Source organism: Stigmatopora argus, chromosome 8 (genome assembly GCF_051989625.1).
Source record: "Stigmatopora argus isolate UIUO_Sarg chromosome 8, RoL_Sarg_1.0, whole genome shotgun sequence".
Taxonomy (NCBI): domain Eukaryota; kingdom Metazoa; phylum Chordata; class Actinopteri; order Syngnathiformes; family Syngnathidae; genus Stigmatopora; species Stigmatopora argus.
Genome location: NC_135394.1, coordinates 6,343,260 through 6,364,573, shown reverse-complemented (window position 1 = coordinate 6,364,573; position 21,314 = coordinate 6,343,260). Strand labels below are relative to the sequence as shown.

The 21,314-nt window shown below is 37.1% G+C and overlaps 1 protein-coding gene across 10 annotated transcripts in view; it reads right to left on the bottom strand.

Annotated features, from left to right (window-relative positions):
• ptprsa (protein tyrosine phosphatase receptor type Sa) overlaps positions 1 to 21,314 on the bottom strand; it is a 159,568-nt gene that overhangs the window by 34,588 nt on the left and 103,666 nt on the right. For 5 of the 10 annotated variants that reach the window (XM_077608061.1, XM_077608051.1, XM_077608052.1 and 2 more), the window contains 9 exons: positions 19,684 to 19,695; positions 12,423 to 12,692; positions 11,662 to 12,243; positions 10,207 to 10,343; positions 9,949 to 10,093; positions 4,788 to 5,108; positions 3,213 to 3,406; positions 2,066 to 2,092; positions 1,007 to 1,124 (listed from right to left, as the gene is read on the bottom strand). In XM_077608061.1, coding sequence (XP_077464187.1) covers positions 1,007 to 1,124; positions 2,066 to 2,092; positions 3,213 to 3,406; positions 4,788 to 5,108; positions 9,949 to 10,093; positions 10,207 to 10,343; positions 11,662 to 12,243; positions 12,423 to 12,692; positions 19,684 to 19,695 — 1,806 coding nt within the window. The remainder of the gene's footprint in view (positions 1 to 1,006; positions 1,125 to 2,065; positions 2,093 to 3,212; positions 3,407 to 4,787; positions 5,109 to 9,948; positions 10,094 to 10,206; positions 10,344 to 11,661; positions 12,244 to 12,422; positions 12,693 to 19,683; positions 19,696 to 21,314) is intronic. The other 5 variants (XM_077608057.1, XM_077608056.1, XM_077608058.1 and 2 more) reach the window with 5 other exon arrangements.

The following is a 21,314-nucleotide window of genomic DNA, read 5'->3' as shown; positions in this document are numbered from 1 at the left end:
CAGATACTGCAGGAATAAATAAATATTTGTTTGCAAGCATGTGTACATCAGCGTGCACATGTGTGTGTATAGTTTGCATGAATTCCCAAGACCTTGATTGCCCCTCTGTGATCATCGATCTTCTCTCACTTCAGATGTCCCCGTTCTCCCCGCAATACCCAACTCCCCGAATAATAATCTACAATCCCAATCCTACACCCCTCCCTGCATGCCTCTGAATCCTATTCAGGTTGTACTCTTGGATTCAATCCCTTTTTGTGGGATTCCTGGCACGTTTCCCATCAAGCCACAGTATTAACAGCCTGCTGTTGACACTCACTCAGCTTGATTGAGAAAGTAGGGATCATGTTTCCCTCCCATTTCCGCCCTCTGTTGCAATTGCAGGATGAACACAACAGCTTCCAGTATATAGATTTATTGCCGCTGTGCCTGTCTGAGGTTGTACATGTAGTACTGTATACACATCTCAACCGGCATACGCTTATTGGTAAGACTCAATTAGGCGCCAATACTGTAACAAAAGCACTGAAATCAGTCATGAAGTGAAATGATTTCATGTATATTGGTTAAGGTACATTCTGGGAGAAGGGTACCAGATAATTCTTAATATAAACCTTGGAATGGTCAGGACAAATCCATAACCATCTACTTTTGATTTTGGGTTTCCTATGCAGGAATATTTGGAGGGTATGTTTCATGGATCAATTTAATTTGTGACCCAAGTAATGTGATTTACATGGACCGATTTACATGCCATATTACGAGGATAAGACAACCAATCAAAAAGTGCTGTTCAGCAGACTGGTGAAAAATTCCCAAATTTGGGGGGGAATTTTGATATTAAAGCCCTGTATACTTTACAAAATTTCTGGTTAGCAACCCTAACTGGGATGCAATGTTGATCACGTTGATCCTATTTGAGGGAACAAATGATAATAATATACTTTTTTTTTTAAATGGAAAAAAAAACCACCTATCTGACAGAATTATTATTTGTTTTGCTCACCTGCAACTTTGGTCACTACAAGTTTAGGTTTGCTCCGTGCTCCATCACCTTTGGTGGTGTATGCCGCCACAGTGATGGAGTAAGTAGTGTCCGGCTTGAGGCCGTCAATGACCATTTCCTGGAGTAAAAAAAAGGACACACAGGAGCAAAATATTATTTTTTGTAAAGTTGTTTTCCTATTAATTAACTTCATGCACCTCCTGTTTACCGGATTTTCTTCTGGCCTCTACATTGTTACAGATCCCCGGCTAGCCATCATCCTTTCAGGAAATACCTTACAGTTTCCAATATAGTGGAAGGATATTAGACGTGTAAATCGAAAGTAGCCCTCTATCCCTCCAGAAATATGTGGGTCAATAATTTTACTTTGCAATAAATGCATTTCAAGGACTGTGCATCGTAGGTGCTCACTAGGAGTTTTTAAATCAGCCATTATGTTTCTTTTAGCTCTCCTGAAAGAGAGCCTTCTGATCAATTCTTATGAATCTTTCAAGAGAGCAGGTTTAAATGAAGGCAGAATGAGCTTTTTAACAGGCTGCCGGGCAGACAGACGGGTGAGATCAATAAAAGTAAATGAGCTATAAGCACTGTGTAGCAATTTAGGTAGTATTCACACAATGTAACTGAGCCAATGTGTGTTTTGTAATTAGGATCATAATGATTCTTTTGTGTTGAAAATATCATGCAAGCATATTGGGTGCGCTACAGTTCCTACCACGAAAAAAACCCCACGCGCCCACTCAAATAAAAATAAATTAGACTGAAACAAGGGACTGCTATTCTTTTCCAGTATCACTAAAGAAAACAAGACTAAAGCAAAAAACAAAATGTATCAACACACAGCAAGAATCACTCCAGGCACAATGGACAGTGGATAGTGCATCAGCTATAGACACGAGTATTTTTTTTATTAGTGGTGATGCACAATGTTTTAAAGTTTGAGTTTCTATCCTAAGTTAAAAGACTGAAGTAGTTTTTAAATCATGCCAGACTGATGCAATAGCCACGGTCTGTAGGTTTCCAACTTCACAACGCAGTCAAGTGGAACTTTGTACTCACATATTCAGCTGTTTCGTCCGTTTCCCACTAACAAACCCCACCAAAGAGGAGAGTATGGGAGAGATTGCATTTTTTTTAAAAAGAGAAAGAGCAGAACAGTAAGAAGAGCATTGTGAGAGATGGAGGCATTCAAGTTGTGGATGCAAAATGCTGGAATCCAGTAAGTCACTATTTTTGTGATGCTTCAAGAAAAATATATAAGAGATGAAAGAAGGTCTGCTCAAGGGCATGACAATGTTTTACAATGTTATTCTAGTGTTAAATTGTGAATGCAGGAATATCCTGAATCACCGCTTCAAGGCTTCTATAATAAGGTCAAATGTACAATTTCATTCGGACTGTATTTGTGCGACTGGTTATCTTTCACTATAATTGAGCAACATCAATCTAGTTGGGATAACAGATAATGGAAAGGTTAAGGGTACACTTAGTGGTCATTCATTGTACCAAACATATCTGAATTTGTTCCATAAATACACCATCCAAATAAAACTTTTCTCCTCTCTTTGACCCGTATATTTCCATTTGGCTGATTTCAACTATGTGGATTTAATTTTAGTAGGCTTGGACTGTCATTATGCATTTTGTCAAATAAAATAGAACGAAAGATTGCTGTCATGGACAAGTGGTTTGTGGACAGTAGTATTAATATGAATTGTAAGCTTTTCAGACTATAACAATCAACAGTTTTATTTATCGCCTTGCAGTTGGCACATGTGAACAACCGTTTCAGATATGGCCGTGAACAACAGGTCTGGACATTCTTAGTAAAAGCCATTAAGAAAATGATGTGGAAAAAGAGAAAGCGTGAAGCTTTTGAGTTAAGTCTTAGTTAAGGGAAGGAGCTCAGAACACTGCAGTAAAATGGAATGATTATCTGAATAGGAAGACCACCCATATAATTTCTCCAACTTTTGCAATACATAATTGTATGGAAGCTTTGCTCGACCTAGATACGGAGTATATCATGGGTGGAATGACATATGGGTTTTATTTGTGACTACTATTGAGTCAGTGAAAATGTAATGGTTGGGCAATGATTGAATGATACACTGTAGGTGAAAATGTAATGGTTGGGCAATGATTGAATGAGACACCGTAGGCAAAAATGTGGTGCACAGCTACTTGAACACTGAGATGGTCTTACCTGCGCATCAGCCAGCATGACATCCTTGATGAGGGGCAGGCCCCTAGACTCTCCATTCTCCACACGGACATAGTGGACCTGATAGCCACGGATTTGACCATGCTGCTTTCCTGGCATCAGCGAACGCCACATGACTTTAAGGGCAGTAGAGTTTAAGACCTCCACTTCTACTCTCCTTGGAGGGCTTCCAGGAACTACAGGCAACATGTTTAAAATATAATGTCAATCATACGGAGGAAGCTTTTTGAAAGCAGACAAGAAATAGAGAAAATGGGAAGCAATAATAATGATAAAATAGTTAAAAATATACAGATTTGCAAATGCGGCCTGCCATACTATGGTGATGTGTAAATGTCAGATCTGAGTTATTTACACGAAAAATGACCAGAGCCCATTTTTATTTCTTGGGTGTGCTTTGGTTCTTATCCTTTCTGCTTATGAATGCTTTCTAATTGAAACCAATATGAGCGCATTTTAAGCTTTAGTTTTATTAGTGGTGTTTAGAGGCCAAAATGTCCTATTAATAGAAGGGAAAAGGATTTTGGAGAAGCCATCTGTCAATGATTCTCATGTGCTGGGACAGACCCACATTTACAGTATTTATTTATGTGTTTGTAGTCGTGCTGCAGCTTCTGCCATTGAGTTTCCACTAATAATCTACTAAACTTGTTTTAATGCGTTTGGTTGCACACATTATTTTAAATTAAGCTGAAGCTATTTTACTTTTAAATCTACATAATTTAAGCAGACCTTCCAATGAACCACACATTTCCAAATGAGATGTGTTCATTTACCAAGCTTTATTTTATATGGTTTAGAGTTAGTTTATGTGTTCTCCCTATATTAAAATATGATTAATTATCCCAATTCGTTACCATAGATCCTTATTATAATGTTTTCCTATATAGGCTATTTAAAAAAGCCATTTGAAAGAAATGCACTTCGACCATTCAATTAATGGAGCTCATATTTCAGATGGTAATGTCTAGTTTTTCCTATTTTAAATGTCAATTGTGCACTTGTGACAGTTACCGTTTTAATTCCGTATTTATGACAGGGTCCCGTTCCTCTAACAATAAGGGAATTAGGAGTTTAGTTCTGACATCTTGGTGACTCTATTTTGTAAACTCAATGCATCATTTTAAAACATCCACTTGAAGTTACAGCATACAAGCTACAGCTACAAGAGCCAAATACTAGTAAAAATTATTGATGAGAAAATTTTGTTTCCATTATATTGTCCTTGGATGCATGTGAGAATGTTTGTTTGCTTAGGTCTGTCGTGCAAGTAGGTGGTTATCAGTGATAGGTGTACCAGCCCCTCTTCCTTGTGACATCAATGATTGTAAGCAGTATAGAAAATGGATTGATGTGCAAGTCAGTTGATTACATTATGATACTAAATTAAAACTACAGATTGAATTAAATTATAATATTACACTGTATTACAGGAATGGAATTTGGACAGTTAGACATTTTATCATGTCTTTTTTCCCAATGTCTATCAACATTTCTGTGATCAGTGTAACCTAACCAAATGAAAGCTTGTTTACTACAATGGAGACATTTATGTACCGTCTTCATCGGTCCGGCAGATTAACGGCTCGCTTTCAGGGCCTGGCCCAACAACCGTGAAAGCAGACACAGTGATGCGATACTGTGTCCATTTATCCAACCGCTGCAGCAGCACCTGCTTTTCGGTGGCAGGCACAGTTGGCTCCTCCATTGGCTCCACATCGTCACTGATTCCCTCTAATTGTTCCACCACCTGGTAGCGCACCCTATACCCCGCCAGTAGGCCATTCTGACTCTTCAAAGGCGGGGGGTGCCAACTTACCAGCAATGAGGTGGAACTAGTGCTGCTGCACTTAATGTCTTGAGGGGGGGCTGAGGGCTCTAGTGAGATGGACAGGAAAGAAAGGCAGGTGGGAAGGAGGAGGGAGTATAGGACCAAGAGATGGGTAAAGAGGGAGGTTGGGGTGAAAAAGGAAACACATACAAAAGATGGGAAAGATAAAGAAAATGATAAAAAGAAACTTGGGTTAAAAAAAACATGAAAAATAATTTGGAAAAAAAATAACAAACACAAATGCAATGTTTGGATTAAATTGATAAAAAAAAAAAAATAAAAATCAAGAAAATGTAAATGCAAAAATGAATATGGTGACAAAAAATACAGTGTAATAATGAATAAACATGCTTTGACTACCCCTAAAATATTATCGGTCCTATCTTCTATAGTAATGAATTTTTATGATTAGCAATTTGTCAGAAAAGACAAAGTTGGTGTGATATATGTATTTCACCTTCAAAAATTTGGCATTGGCTAAAAAAGAATGTTAAGACATGACAACAGGTATCTGACTTCTAAAAGTCAAAATTAACGCCTTTCTCCATGATGACCGCTACAATCAGGGTTATCTGGTAGCACTGACACATTTCCCAGTCCAGCGTACCCAAAGATCTTGATTGGACAAGACTAATCAAATGATGTTAAAATATGACATATGCTTATCAGGATATAATGTAGTTTTGTGTTCTGATTGAGGCAGGGCCACATTTTGTGGCAGCACTGTGCAGTAGTGCTATTGTGAGAAACATTTTTATTTTATCATTTCGAGTTTAATTATTATTTTTTATTAAGGCACTATACAAATATATATATATATATATATATATATATATATATAAAATCCCTTTGAAGATTTATAAGTTCCAGAACTGTATATGAATATTAAAAAATACTTTCTTTGCTCCAATGGTTTGTGTAATAATACACACTTCCTCACTATAGGCACTTTTCATTATTACATTGTGTTATGAAATGCAAAAATATCAAAACTAGCAACACATGAAATAAACAGCAGCATAATTTAAGTCATTGAGTACAAACAATTCATAATAAATAACATAATAAATCTTAAATTTAAGAAGTGGGAAATGAACTTCAATCCAACTCATGATCCTCCAAAATAAAAAAATCATGGGAATATAATGGGAAAAAAACATAATACAAACAATAAGAAATAGAAAAAATACATAATGACAGAAACCGTCTGTATCATACTTACCTGGTTCCAATAAATACTACACTTTAAAGACTTTCTTCCCAACAGCCCTGGACTAAAGCAAGTGCTACCCTAACATTTGAATAAGGTATCACCCTCAATTTTGGGTTTTGATCAATTTTGGACCCATTATTGCATTTCTTGGGGTTCAGCTATTTGCTTTAGGAAGGGCTGCATAATACTTGTGTTCGGGCCAGAGGGTCCACAAAGACTGTGAGAGGGGAGGGCTGTAGGCATGTATATTAGGGGCCATACAACACGGAAACAAATGTGTTTTTGTTCAAGTGAATCCCACTTCATAACTCGTGCTAATTGGTCTGAATCAGTCAAATTAATAAAATGACTATAAATAGCATGCTGTAGCTAACATGAATTTCTTCATCAAATAACCACAAGAGATTTTTTTGGCAATCTGGGAGAGCCTCGTCAAAGGCAACAAATAGGTCAAGACCTCACAATCCCTTCTCTGTGTCCAATGGGCTTATTTCCTTTCCGTTTTACTGGATTTGGAGCCTTTCAGCTTATTTCCACCACTTTTGTTGTATTTGCAAAAGTTTTCACGTCAACAATGATTGCTTAGTCCTCAGTCTATGTGATGTAGTAAAGAGGCTGTGAATGCGACAGCACAGGCTATCATCGTGCACAGGACTCCTTCAGGCATACAGTATGATGGCTGTGGCCAAGCTTTAACAAAGTGCATTACCCATGAAAAAGACCAGCTGTAAGATTATGGTTTCTAGGACTATTTGGGAACCTCAACTAATGCTTATCTTGAGGGTCTTTTGAAACTTCCTGAGAAGTTTTGTGCCAAAGTAATTGTCCAGCTCAGTTCGTCCAATCTGTTTTAAAACTCTTAATTTGCATAGCGTATGTCGATTTTAACACTTCAACTGCTCAGGTCAGCATTAGATCCACAATAAATAAGCCAAGCTCTTGCAATCAGTAAAAACTACTTCTTACAGAATGCATGGAAAATGTTCTCTCATTAGCAGTGTCAACGAGAAGGATGGTCACATTTGGGGATCATTATAAAATTAATCTTCCTCGATTCTGAATGTCCATGCGGCATTAAAAACAAATGCTGCAGTACATGTAAAACCCTCTCGTAATTACAGTAAGTGGGAAGGCTAAACGGCTTGTTTGGCTAAATATGGAGGATTTAGAATCCACTTCTTTAATTTGAGACAGCGCTCAACCGGTTACTGGCAGTTCTGAGGTATAATCTTAACATATAAAGCCTAACAATCCAACGGGATGGGTCAGAGCTCATAGCAAAGCATGAAATTAATTCTGAAGCTATGAAATGGGATTCCTATCTGTGACTGTGGCCCTGCACTCTGCTAACATTTACTCTCAGGGTCCAACTAATGCCCTATTACCATGACTTGAAACTGGGAAAGAGGGGCACAAGGGATGTAGGGTGCCAGCCTGCCTCTCAAATTGTGGACCCACCTGAACCACGTCTGAACAGTCTCACAATAAATGGGTTTAGGGTCTGGAGTGACTGTGACACCTAAACCCAATTGGTCTTGCTGCTTCCGAATGAGGGCCACTGTTGTCAGTAATATCCGATAATTTCATTCATCTTTCCTTAAAAAAAACAATTTTCCAAAGAGAAATTTAAATTGGAAGGTTCACAATAGTATAATGTACAGCTAGATATTCTCGACACAGTGGTCCCCATGACAATAGCTCTGAAGGATGCTGCTTAGACTGAATCCAAACATCGAAAATTTGCAATTATTTTGATTCATATAAAATATATTAATTAGACAATGACCTTTGACTTCGAAGTCTTTGTTTAAGCTAAATGGTGAAGGATTTCAGTCTGCCTGTGAATATAACACATTTTAAGTGGTGTATGCCATTGAAAATCATCAAATTATCAAAAAGCTCTAGCTTAAAACTGAACCATTTACAAACTGCTATATGGTCTATACTCTCCTCTCAAGCGGGTTATCATAGAGGAACCAACGTTTCTGACTTTAACAGGAATTAGCAATGAAGTCATCTTAATATGTTTTAATATACACTTACAGTATGGTATCAGCAAGTTACTTTTAAATTGGGGGACCTACAGTGGGGGGTTGAAAGCAAATTTTTAAAGTCATAGATGGTAGGTTTTTGAGAATGGCAGACTGAATCCCTAGAACCATGAAATCACTTACCTTCTGGCAGCCAAAAGATTTATTGTGTTGTCTTATATTTTTCTCTGTTTTAAACTGTGATTGTTCTGACCTACACAGTTAGATCGGGAATTCCTTGAGTGCTGAGTGTAGTTGACTCCTACATTCACCCCTTAAACAATATTTCCTGAGAGAGTTCACGGACAAAAGGCAGAACCGTATAAGTAGAGTGGACAGAAAAGACAGACAGGAGAACTAAGAGAAATTAGCACTGAAATTGTACGATGATTGTGTTGATAAAAACCCACTTCAAATATGGACTGACACTTCCATAGAGATTAAGGTTACTCTTTATATCAACTGTGATCATAAATTGTAGAGAACCCCCTTTTAGAAAAAAAAGCGCAAGTTGGTAAATATTCTACACGTATGTGAGAAAGTGCTTTGAGCTGGTTGTGGTAGACTTAACTAAAAACAAATAGCAGCAGGCTATAGTTTGACAAAATGTCAAACTAACATCCATTTGAATAACCATAAAGTAAAAGAAATTAGTTTAAAAAAAAACCTTTTGAATGGACCCAAAATCCAACACAATGTGAGCAAGGCCATTCAAAAGATAGGGTTTGTTCTTTTTGTGCAGTGAATGACAGAAAAGAGGCTAGGAGTGGATGGTTTTTGTATCCATTCCCATATGATTTAAGTTCATCATTCAACAAAGTAAACACAGCTAAGGAAATAGTAGAAGCAGTGACAGGTGAAGATGCACAAATCCACGCGACAAATGTCAAGGAAGGAATGGAGGTGGAAGGACATACATTCTATTTTCATGCCTGGACAGATCAACAATGCAGTGACAAACTCATAATATCACTCCTGGGGGTAGGAGTGAGTGTTACATGCAACTGGCGCTCTCCTCAGTGAGGCTGCATTGTCTGTGTAGCTCTGCTGCTCAGGAAAAAAAACCAACAAAAACAAAAAAGAACAGTGAGGTGGTTTTATCAAAGTTCCGGTGCCCAGATTTTGCGGTGAGGGGCAGCCAACAAGGTGCACTGGTAGAAACAGAAAATGTGTTAAAGGATGTCTACTACTCTTTCACCATGGCTCTACAATGTACCAGTAATTGTAGTATTGCAAAGACATAGCAGTGGTATTCATAACCAATGCAGACCAGACCTTTCTGCATCACAGCCAGATTTTCCAACAAAAAATTCACTCTCGATAAAGTTTCTAAAATACTTGATTCTTCTTGATTGAAACCCAATATAAAACAAATGAAGTAATTCATTATGTCTAAATGTTTCATTGCAGGTAGCGGGAAAAGAAAAGAAAATCATTGAACAAGTTGAATGCAATACATACGCATCAGCTTTGAAACCTGCATATTTCTGTGAAGAAAACATTGTTCAAAGTTGATGCAGAAGAGAATTCAACACCGGAGGAGAATAACTTATAAAATGCCTAATCAACGAGGTGAGCTGGCAAAAAACAAATCTTTGGTTCAGTAAACCCTTGGTGTAGAAAGGAAAAGAAAAGGTTACATACTGGCTTGCAAGGTCTTCTGTGACATGTCATTGGTGAACGCTCCAATGCCCTTGTTTGAGATAGCTGCCAAGGAGAAGTGATACTCTGTGTTGGGGCGGAGACCTTCAACAATGTATGAAGATGTGGGTCCAAATGTTTTCTTGATCTGTCGAAGAGAAAAAAATAATCATTTGTGGAATACCATGAGTATTGTACAGCTACTGTAAAATCTCTTAATTTAGTCTTATTCTGTTTATGAAATGGCAATGAAAGTCTTACCTGAGATCCAAAACTCCCCTCGGTGTAGCGGAGTTCATAATTAATAATTCCTTCTTTGTCAAAGGCTGGTTCCCAGGTTAATTCAATGCTGGTATCAGATACATCACCAACTTGGAACTTGGATGGTTGGCCAGGAACTGAAAATATAATGTGCCTGTATTATAGTATTATTTTATGCTGTGTTTGTATTTGTATTACTACTGCTTATTTTCAAAATACAAGCTATCAAAATCTGGAGCCTATCCCAGCTAACTATGGGATCCATGTGGGATAACCATTCACGCTCACACTCATACCTAGGGGCAATTTAGAGTGTTCAAAGTTAGTTTTACCCAACTGGCCATGTGGTGTCGGAAAGGTCATAATTCTGCATGATAAAAAGGATTCCCAAATTCATCTGAAGTTTGGAAAACAAGGTATCGTTATTGAAAATAAGTACTGAATGAGACTCAGACAATGAGTTACACTTTTTCCCCTCTCTGTTTGAGCTTTGCTGCTTAAATAATGAAGTGGCATATTTATGTTTTTGAGGAAATAAAAAAATCATAATAAAATAAAAATGAATAAAATTACATTTGCATTTATTCAGTTTTGCCATGATGATGTTGCCACTTGGGGTGCACTCAAAGTCTGTTCCATGCAAAAGGAGTGTTTCGAAAGAAGATTTTTTGAGATCCCAAGTGTCTCTACACTCTGAGTGTATATTCTCCAACGCACCATTAACTACTGGTTACATTCCAAAGGCTCCGTTTGTGAGAAGCAGAGTTTTCTAAATGTACGAGCCAACTTCATGTCAAGAGGAGACACTTGGTGCCAATACAGAGAACCATTTAAGGACAACCATAGATAATTAATACATATAAATGCTAACGATGAAAAAGGATGCCAGCTCCTTTGCCTGACTTTACAAAAACTTTGGGTTTTTATTGACGAATAAGACTATTCAATACTATGGTCAGCTACAGAAGAACAATTTAAGGAAAACTAAAGGTGGCGAGGCAGATTTGGAAAAGTAAGGCTATACACACTGCTATGATATTTCTTTTTAGTTGAAGTGACATTTTCTTAAAGTTAGGTGTTTTTTATGGTTTGAGACAGAGAACAACAGTGTATTATGTGGCAGTGGCTGGCTCCCCTCACATGCTGCTACATGTGTATGAGGAGATATTCTGCAAGTTGTTTAAGTCAATTTGGTTAATACAGATTTTTTGAGCAATCAAATCTTTCTATGTAATATCTCTCTATATTAATATTCCATATTAAAATGTCAGCACCTATGACTTATAGGCAGGTATGACTTTTTGTATTTGATTTTGTAAAATGTGCTGGGTTATAATCAGGTGTACCCTTCCTTAGTGCCGAAATTACGATATATTAAAAAAATAAAACAGGTATTCATCCTGACCACAGTAGCTGAACTATCAATATACAACAAATACGACTGTATTTTCTTACCTCCTTGCAGTACTTTGACATGGATTGGCTCTGAGAAGGGTCCATCACCTACTGAAGTAAATGCTAAGACTTTGATGGTATAGGTCTCTTGAGGAACAAGGCTCTGAATAGTGGTGATAATGCTGTCCTGAACATTATGAATCTGCCATAGGCTCATTGGCTGGGAGTCATCCATGGTGTAATAAACCCGGTAGCCTTTGATCTGCCCATTTGGTTCCTCTGGATTTTCCCACCGTACCATCATGGTGTTTTGGGATATAATCTGGGCCTGAATGTTACGCGGTGGACTAGCAGGGGCTTGTTCACCAGTTCTGGTTTCCACTGGTTCACTGGGAGGACCCTGGCCAATTGTGTTGACAGCTGAGACTCGAATTTCATACTCTGTGTTGGGGTAGAGGCCACCGATGCTGTATCGTGTAGTGGTAATGTCATCCACTGTCTCATACTTGCTTTCTGGGGATTTTGCACGATACTGAATGATATAGTAGGTTACTGGGTCGGGGTTGCCAGAGTCCCAGGTAATAGTCACACTGGTGGCAGTGGTTTCAGTAACCACAGGAGTACCGGGAGGCTTCGGGGGAGCTGTTTTGGTGACAAGACAAAATTACAAGAAAAATTAGTGATTAATGGGACAACTTTGCAAGAAACGTGTCAATTATTGAGATGCCAGATGAGAATAAAAATATCCAATTCATAAAAGTGCATTTTCCTATGTATTGTCCTCTGAGGCTGCTTGCGAAATGCATGTTGTTATCTCTTACATTTGACAGTGATCTGTGCCACTGCTTCAATGATGCCAAGGCTGCTCATGGCCACACACGTGTAGTTGGCTGATTCACGGACGCTGCTCAGTTCAAGAACATTCCTACCCACTGGCATCTCATCCTCTGGTGTCAAGTCCTCTGAATTCAACATCCACTTAACGTAAGGCATGGGGGATCCCACCGCCACACAAGTTATGTTTACACTTCCGCCAGGCATAATTTCTTGACTCGTTGGTGGAATTGAGAAGCGAGGAGGAACCCGCCGGACTGGGAGAAGGCATGTGGAAGGGGAAAAATGAAAAACAGCACAAAAAGAGTCAAAATCGAAAGTAACAACAAAGGTCGATTAAAATTGACCCCTTTTCAAATGTTATTAAACACATAAAAAAATTAACATTCTAATGGGAACGAAACACAAAGTAAAAATAGACTTCTCAAATACTCAAAATATACAAATAAAAAGAAGGAAACTAAACTAAAAGAACTGCTTCAACAACAAGATAGATTAACAAGAAAGCAACGATTCATAGCAACAAGGTTCCATTGACCAATATTTGACCGATCACAGCACAATTATAGACACAAAAATCTATTACGAGTTTCTCATCTTCGGAGCTGAGCTTTTGCTTATGATCAACCACAGCATAATCCGATCACAGCCTATGAAAGAGCAAGTTAATAGGCCTTGTAAAAATACTATCACATGCTGTAAGGCGGACATGGCAACCTGGCACTTCCTGTCCACTTAGGCACTCAAGCCACAGAGGAAGTCAACCATCAGAGGCTTGTCCCATAGCACAGGAAGTGTACGGTTACTAGGGTCTAGGGATCTAAACATATTCTGGCACTGATTTTCACTCATCGCCTACTAACTAGAAACCTTAAAGATGAGAAACTTTAATCAGATTTTTGTGGTTTAGAGTAGATCCACTGGACAAAGCCTTATTAAGATCTGACACGGTTCCATTGATAGATGCAGCTATCAGTTTCACAGACAGCATGCATAAATAGATTGAGGTAAATTAAGAATAAATGATAACAAAATTAGATATAAAAATTGAGATAAAATGCATAGAGGAATATAACTGAAGGGTCGCTAGCATGCCCAGACAAAAGACGATTGGAGAGCAAAGAAGAGATACAAGAAAGAGCATTAGAGAAGTGGAAAGAACGATAGGCAACAGAGGAGCAAAGAGTTAAAAGAGGAAGAAAAAAGGGTGGGGAAGTTTGGAAAAGGGTAAAGGGGGTAACCCACTTCAATAGTGTGTAAGGTTTTTTCAACAGCTAATGTGACAGGATGTGATGATGCCCGCTGTCACATCGCAGTCCCAGTTAACAATAAGTAAAAGTAGTGTAGCAAGGGATGTGTTTTTAAGTACGTATAAAACAGCTAGAAATTCTACTATCACAGTGTTGGAGTCAAGAAACAAAACTGGATCCACAGGGAATAGAAATCCGGAAGAGAGAGAAAATTGAGATGGAATATGTTGAGGATGAGCAGAATAAAACTTTACAGAAAGAAACAAGGAAAATCTCAATGGAAAGGAATTGAAGTACACATTTTAAAAAAAGTTAAGGATGAACTCTGATAAATATTATTTAAAATGCATTGTGTAGGTGCATATATTGTACGTACATCTCCTGTATATATTTTCTTTTTTTTTTATTAGAAGTGCGATTGTACGTGTAATATGTGAGAATTTAAAAAAAAGTGCATATTTACAAGAAAGGCATCCCAATAAGCACTTGACTGATAGGGGACACAGAAAATGGAAGGAAATGTACTTAGCATAGCATTTACAACCCTAATGGCAATTAGTGACGCGATGAGAAAAATGCCTTACTACTTTTCACACATTAGTATTTTCTTAAAACAATTAAAAACATGGGAATGTTATCTATTCTTTTGCAAGAAAGTTCAGAAGCACATTTTGTGTACCTAGAAAGTTAATTTAGGGTCCATCAGTGAATAGTTTAAGTGTAAATGAAAACAATCATTATTTCAATAGCTATATTCAATATGGAGGCTAACTGCAGTTAATGATGTTATTCTACAATTTAACATTTTGATTTTCGTCATATGTCATATCAAGTGGGTTGTTGGGATGCAAAGACGCCCAAAGAGAGTGGAGGAAATTTGTACAAATGTACGAGTAAAAAAATGATGAACTAAATAAAAAGCTGAGACACACAGAGACAAGACAGAAAAGACAAAAAAAACCCATAGCTGAACAAAACCAACTTCAGCAGCAAGGTAGCACACAAAATGACAGAGGTTGACAAACTGATAGTATTGGACATACAGACATACTGTACAGTAAGCAAATAGTTAGGGATGGGGTGTTGTCTAAAGGAAGGGAAAAGGAGAGCATAAGTGGGGAGATAGAATTAAGAGATTGTGATTCCAAACTAAATAAAAAGACAGACGATGGCTTAAAGAGGGTTTGAAGGTCTCACACACTGGGGCTTCAAAGCAAGAGTTAAATACAAGAGGAAAGCCTTTAGCATAGCACCTGTACTTGCAAATGCCAGTCAGCAGATTTTTACCTCATCCTTAACATTGTGTAGTATAGACATTGGGAAAGATTTTATTCTGATTTGAGCATTTCACCTTTATGTTCTGTTAAAGGATGTTGACATTATTGTCTTTGGGATTTTGACAACCCTTCAAGAATTAACATACAAAAACACATTATGCGCTTCAAGAAGATCGAAAGAAAAATATGTTCGGCCCCAAAATTCTGATTTAATCCTTAGTTCTGTTTATTACCTCGGACACTATTTTACAGCGTTCCAATTTTTTTTTATTTTATCGATGAGGAAACAAATATTGCGTATTATACTGACATAACATTATCAAAAATGTGCGCAAATTAATTTGATTAAAATGCAGTTTGTGTATTTATATGTATGTATGTATGTATGTATGTATGTATGTATGTATGCATGTATGTATGCATGTATGCATGTATGTATGTGTGTATATATATATATATATATATATATATATATATATATATATATATATTTGTATGTCATATGTGCACAAATATGGATTTCTTGGATCAAAATATGTGTGGCTTATAGATGCAAGCGCCTTACATTCCAAATATTGCAATATTGCAGTATGTATATGTAGTTGTTTGTTTTTCAAAAACAACACTTTAAAAACAAAGGTGAAAGGGCAGCCCATTCATCACACATACATGCATGGGTGAGGCAATAGTGAATAGTGACATACAGGTGTGCCCCCATCCGCCAGGGCTTATAGAATATAAATACTCTAGTGCAATCCAAATATGTCACGCCAAGCCCTTCCAAGCATGCCAACGCTATCCAAATACAGGACTATTCCAGACACACTAACGAATGTTGGTTGATAAATTAAAACGACAAAATCCACACCTAGTATGTCTGCACAGTTCACCAGGCAGTACTGTGAACACCTTTGCATAAAAGAAGAATGCGTCAACTACTAATTCACAATGTTTTTTGTTATTTTCCTAGCTCAGTTTTGTGTTTTCTATTAATTTGGTCTCCAATTTTCAACCTTAAAGAACAAATAGTCTGTTTTCTGTGGACCTACTGGAGCAAAAGTGTCCATCGTGTCCTTCTCTCCCAGGGGCTCAGATCAGTCAAATGAGCTGGGAATTTCCCAGAGAATGAGACTGTTTCTAACCTTAGTTACAAAAATGTCGATAATTCGTGGAAAAATAAAATTTATCCACCATGGTTAAACACATTTTTCATCTGTGAGGTACAGTTCAGTTCAGTTTCAGTCCTTTGCACTGCACGAATGATAAATTGCGAACCGTGGCTTTTGTTTCCTTTATATTCAGCTAAAAGAAAACAAATTGATTGGTGTCTTTTAAAATTTTGTGCTTTTCAGAATCCATGACGGTTGTCAGATGGGTTAATTATCCACTTTTGAAGAAATAAATTGACAAGATTGAGTTCAGTTTTCGCGCTGTAGTATTATACTAATGTTTCTAATAAAAAACAGATTAGAAAAATGTTTTAGAAGCCGTATTGAAAATTAATCTAATGTGGAAACAAACTGGCTGGCACCTGATTATCCGTTATTGAATGTTCCTTTGAAGGCGATATGTCAACATTGTTCATTAACAGAGTATATATCATGTTTTATCTGCCTACTGTAATTTTTAAATAAGGGCCTATGGTTTCCTCACTGAACTGTAGTGCAAAGCAAGAAATTAGGAAAGGAAAAATATTAAATTTGCATGGACAGGCTTCTCATTCATAGAGCCCAACCGGCCAATTTGGAATTGAAAGGGAAAAACAAACAAATATATAAAGCTTTATTGTAACACACTATCTTTTTTTCAAGCCCCAATGTGGAGAGAAATACAAAATGACTTACAGTAAACCAGGTGAAAAGCAGTCGAGAGAGAATGCCAGAGTACTGCACTAAGATTAAAAGTGGGGGGGGTGTTGTGGAGGGATTTGTGCCCAACCGAAAAACAACACAAAAACTAACAAACAAACAAACAAAACAGGTGGACATTATTGGCCATTTTGCTAGGGCAGATTTGGCTGCCCTAAAAGGAAGGTGGAAGCCAAAATAATGTGCAGCCTTTAGTGTCACCTTGAAGCTGAGATTACACCCTCTTGCTGCCCGAGGACATAGGCATCATATGGAGATCCTTTTTTTTCCTTGCTCTCTAGTTGAAGCCCAAATTTACATTGAAACTGCAGGGGTCATCCTGTATTAATATCTTGGCTGTATTGCTGCTAAAGAGGGTCTATGAGCAGCTCATCAAAATGGAAATTATCACCCAAAGAAAAGTGACAGGAAACACTGCAGGGGTATCTGATTGTAGGAGATTTGTATTATCTCTCTTTTTTTTCTTCTTAGAAATGACAAGATGCCATTTGTCATTCAAATATGTCCTTATGCATGTATCCCTTCATCGAGCTGTTTCACATCAGGACTGCATTTGTGTATATTTGTAGAATAAAAAAAACACTATACATGAGTGTATGAGGGTTGCTCCAGGTTTCTATTATTAAAAAAACATGGCTTTTGTTTAATTTTGCCAGTGAGAAAATAAGGTGTAATCTAGCTTTCTTTCCCAACGTCACAAACAGAAACATAGCTAGGCATGCAAGCACATTAAGAACCAGGCAGATATCATTAGAGGAGGGCAGGCATGCACATGCATACATAACAGCACAGTCTTTCTCCATCCGTGTTATTTTTCTGAATCTAAAATCATAGCAACATCATGTCACTAGTTTTTCATTATCTTTAATTTTTTAGGAGTGGGTGTTTGCCAGGATTTGTACACCATCTATAAAAGTGTAAACTTTCCTTGTGAGCTTCAATTAAGACGTACTAATCTCTTCATAAATAAATCTTTTCAAATATTTGGTGGAACTTGATGTTGGGACTTAAAACTCATGAATAACGGCTAGAATATGTATTCACATATGGGTTTAGTTATCTTATAAATGTTTTAGGTGCATTAAGCTCCAGCAATTAGTTTTAAAGAATCGGAAAGTTATCGGTCTGATTAAGCAAAATGGTCTTTAAAATGTATTGGTCACAAAGGCAGATGCGGAAGCTATACATACACACAGGATTCGATTTGTCACAGAGGGAATATGACCGCAAAGTTTTGGGAGGCGTATGTGCAAACTGTTTCATTTAGAACGTGCAATGTGACTATTCAACCTGAGACGAATCACAATGGCTGATTTTGTATTATAAAATAATGGTCCTAAATGCCAGTTGCAAACCAGCATACAAATGGCATTGCCAAAATAGGACAGGCAAAATAAGAATAGGTGGGGATAACTTTTCCACCTCGCTTAATAGTGACAAAAATTTTAAAAATGAAAGAAAAAGTTATCGGATATTTACTATTGAGCAATCCAATTTCGTAGATTCTAAGTTGATCCATTGGTTAGCTTGGAGCCAGTCATAAGGGATCATGTAATGCCACCCACAATAAAACTGCTTTCATCTCTGGATTTACTTGCATATGGGATTGCTCAAAACAGTCTTAAGAGTATGCTGCACTTGGTTTGAAACGAAACAGAAAATACATCCAATTCGTTTGCATTCAGAGTGAGCTAGTAAGTGAACGAAATCTGGCTTTTACATGGCTGCTGGTTTTCCTAAAATAATCAGAGCTAAATATTTTTGTTAATTTTTGTTTTTAACTGTTTGTCTGTCGTCCAATTCTGTGCTTGCCGAAAATGTCCAGGGTCAACACAATTATTAAAACTTTTATTCTCATGATTTTGCCACATTAAATGCTAATATCTAATTGTACAAGTCAAACTACAATTAAAAACAGAAACTATTTATTTTTCCATATCTTATTATATTTTTTAATATTAAAAGAACATATTGAATTTGGATTCCATCTGCCTACCTCAACTCTGTGTGAATAACATTCTCTTTAATCTCCATGATGGCGCCATTTATTGCAACCACCGTGAAGCCCACTCAGGTCACAATTTTTTAAAGTAATGACTAAAACAAGACGACAGAAACACTGGCTGTAAATACACTTTCACTGCGCATTTCCATATGCATTGCAAGAGTCAAGGAGCAGAGCAGCATCATTTGGAAAAAGAAATAGCAAGTCTGCAAAAGTTACCAGAAATAAAGGAGATATACTTTTTTTTCCAACAGAAAGTTACAATTTGAAAACAGGAAAAAATAAGCTATAAGAAAAATAAACATATGCACCATAATAACAACAAGAGAACCAAGGGAAAGCCAAAACAGGTTGTATGGGAGGGAGATTTTTAGAAAAACTAAAGAAATGATAATAATGTAAAACAAACAAACACACAGAAAGCATCAAGGAAGGGAGCAATACGGCTCAAAGGGTTTTGGATAGGCATGCAAGCGCAGTTACATTCTTCCATCATGCAACATGTCCCGTTATTTCCAAGTGCTGTGTTTCCATGACAACACATGCAAGAAAGCCTTTGGGTGCAGAAGCAATACCAGAGGATGCAAAACGAGAAAAGGCCCCACAATGCAAACATAAAATAAATTAACAAAACCCGAACTAGTCAGGTTTGATTTCATCATTTCTTCCTTGGAAATAAATGAATAAATATATATCTTTCAAATGAATTAGATTCAGTGGATTATCATTTATTTAATTTAGAGTCGAGCTATATAATAGGCAAATCTAACTAGAATTGCTTTTAACATTTTGATTTTTTTTCTCAACTGTGGGCTAAAAAAAAGTTAAAAAAGAAAAAACACACCAACCTTCTCGAAGCTCTGAGGGATGTAAAGGGGTTGATGCAGAACACAATGACATGAGGAGAAGAGAAAAATAGGGGAAACACAGAGAGAGTAAAAAAAGCCACCTCAAGGTGTTTAGCTGCAGCTACATTTCCCTTTGCTTAAACCCCCTTTACCTCCTTTTTACTCAACTGTCCCTGCTAATAGTGAAACCCAGTTTGAAGGAACACTTGCCTGCCCACCCCCTTGAGTAAATGTCATGTTATCAATCAAGATTAATCAATGTCGCCGCTTACAAGTAGTGATGAGGCACCACTGGAGTCAAAGTCATGGGTATCATAAGCCAAATCTCAAAAAGCTTCTTATGGCCACCAGGAGAGGCTCCAGTGATGGCTGATTTTAGTTTCTATTTTCTTAGAAGGAATTTAAATCAGGACAAAATAAGGAAAAAACTAATGAGCGATAGAAAAGAAAGTAGACACGTTTGGGCTGAAGTTAGAAGCTGCAGTTTAAGATTTTTTTAAGGAACCATTTGGTTGCACCTATTCAATGTTTGTATTTGATAAAGTTGAACATAATTGCAGTGCTATAATGATTTTACAACTAGGAAACTTAGAAATGTATTGATACTACAGCTGCTAATCTCAGGTGCAACTTCTGAATAAAAACATTGGCAACATCACGTATCAGAATTGATTGACACAAGTTAACTGAAAACAGACAAAAGGTTGACACCATTTAAGTGTTTTACATAGAGTAGTGTGGGGTACTTGAATAATTATGACCCTTGTGGATTCATTAATTAAAGGCATGCTGATGGAGCCAGTGTTAATGAAAACTGCATGAATTGTTAAAATAAACTAACGTTTTGTTTTCTGCAAATCAAGGATCTTATAATACATCCCAAAGCTGCACCAAGCGTTCCCATTATTATTATTTATAAGTTTGCTGTGTAAATATTGACTGTAATTTGTCCTTAAATGCATGGAGTAGTGCAGTATATGATGTATATTACAGCATCATATTTTCAAGCTGCATGAAATCTTGTTTAACCATTGTTCTTGCCTACTGTGGTGATACAATAGCAATAGTAAGTAAATATAAAAGTCCTGACCCAATTTCTAATGTCAGACTAGTGAATTATTTATTGGGAACAAAGTTATTTGGTACACAGCAGAAGGAACCAACTGAGTAGACGTCGAGGCATCTTTATTTAATATGTGTCATATAAATAATACATAGTGGAAGTGTATCTGCTTCAATTTATTAAACCTCACTAAACAGGGATTCATTGTCTTTTTGCATTAGCGGTAGTGTTGGCTTTTGTCCATATTGCCCATGTCTTCTGCCACCAATTATTTGACATAGCTTTGCTGACCAAAAGGATTACTGGATGCATAACCGCGTAAAGATTATAAGATTTAACAGAACTAGGGAATTTAATGGAACTATGCTCCAGAAAACTATGACATTTCACAGAAGAATGCTGCTCACTGTGTTTACAGCCATTTTCTTTTAAGATTTTGATTGGTGATGACTAATCGCTCATCATTCATTCAAAATCCACACTTACCGTTATGTTCCAGTACCTGAAAATATAAGCACTAACTTTAAGTGGTGGATGGAGCGGCAAACATTTGTTTGGGTGCACAATT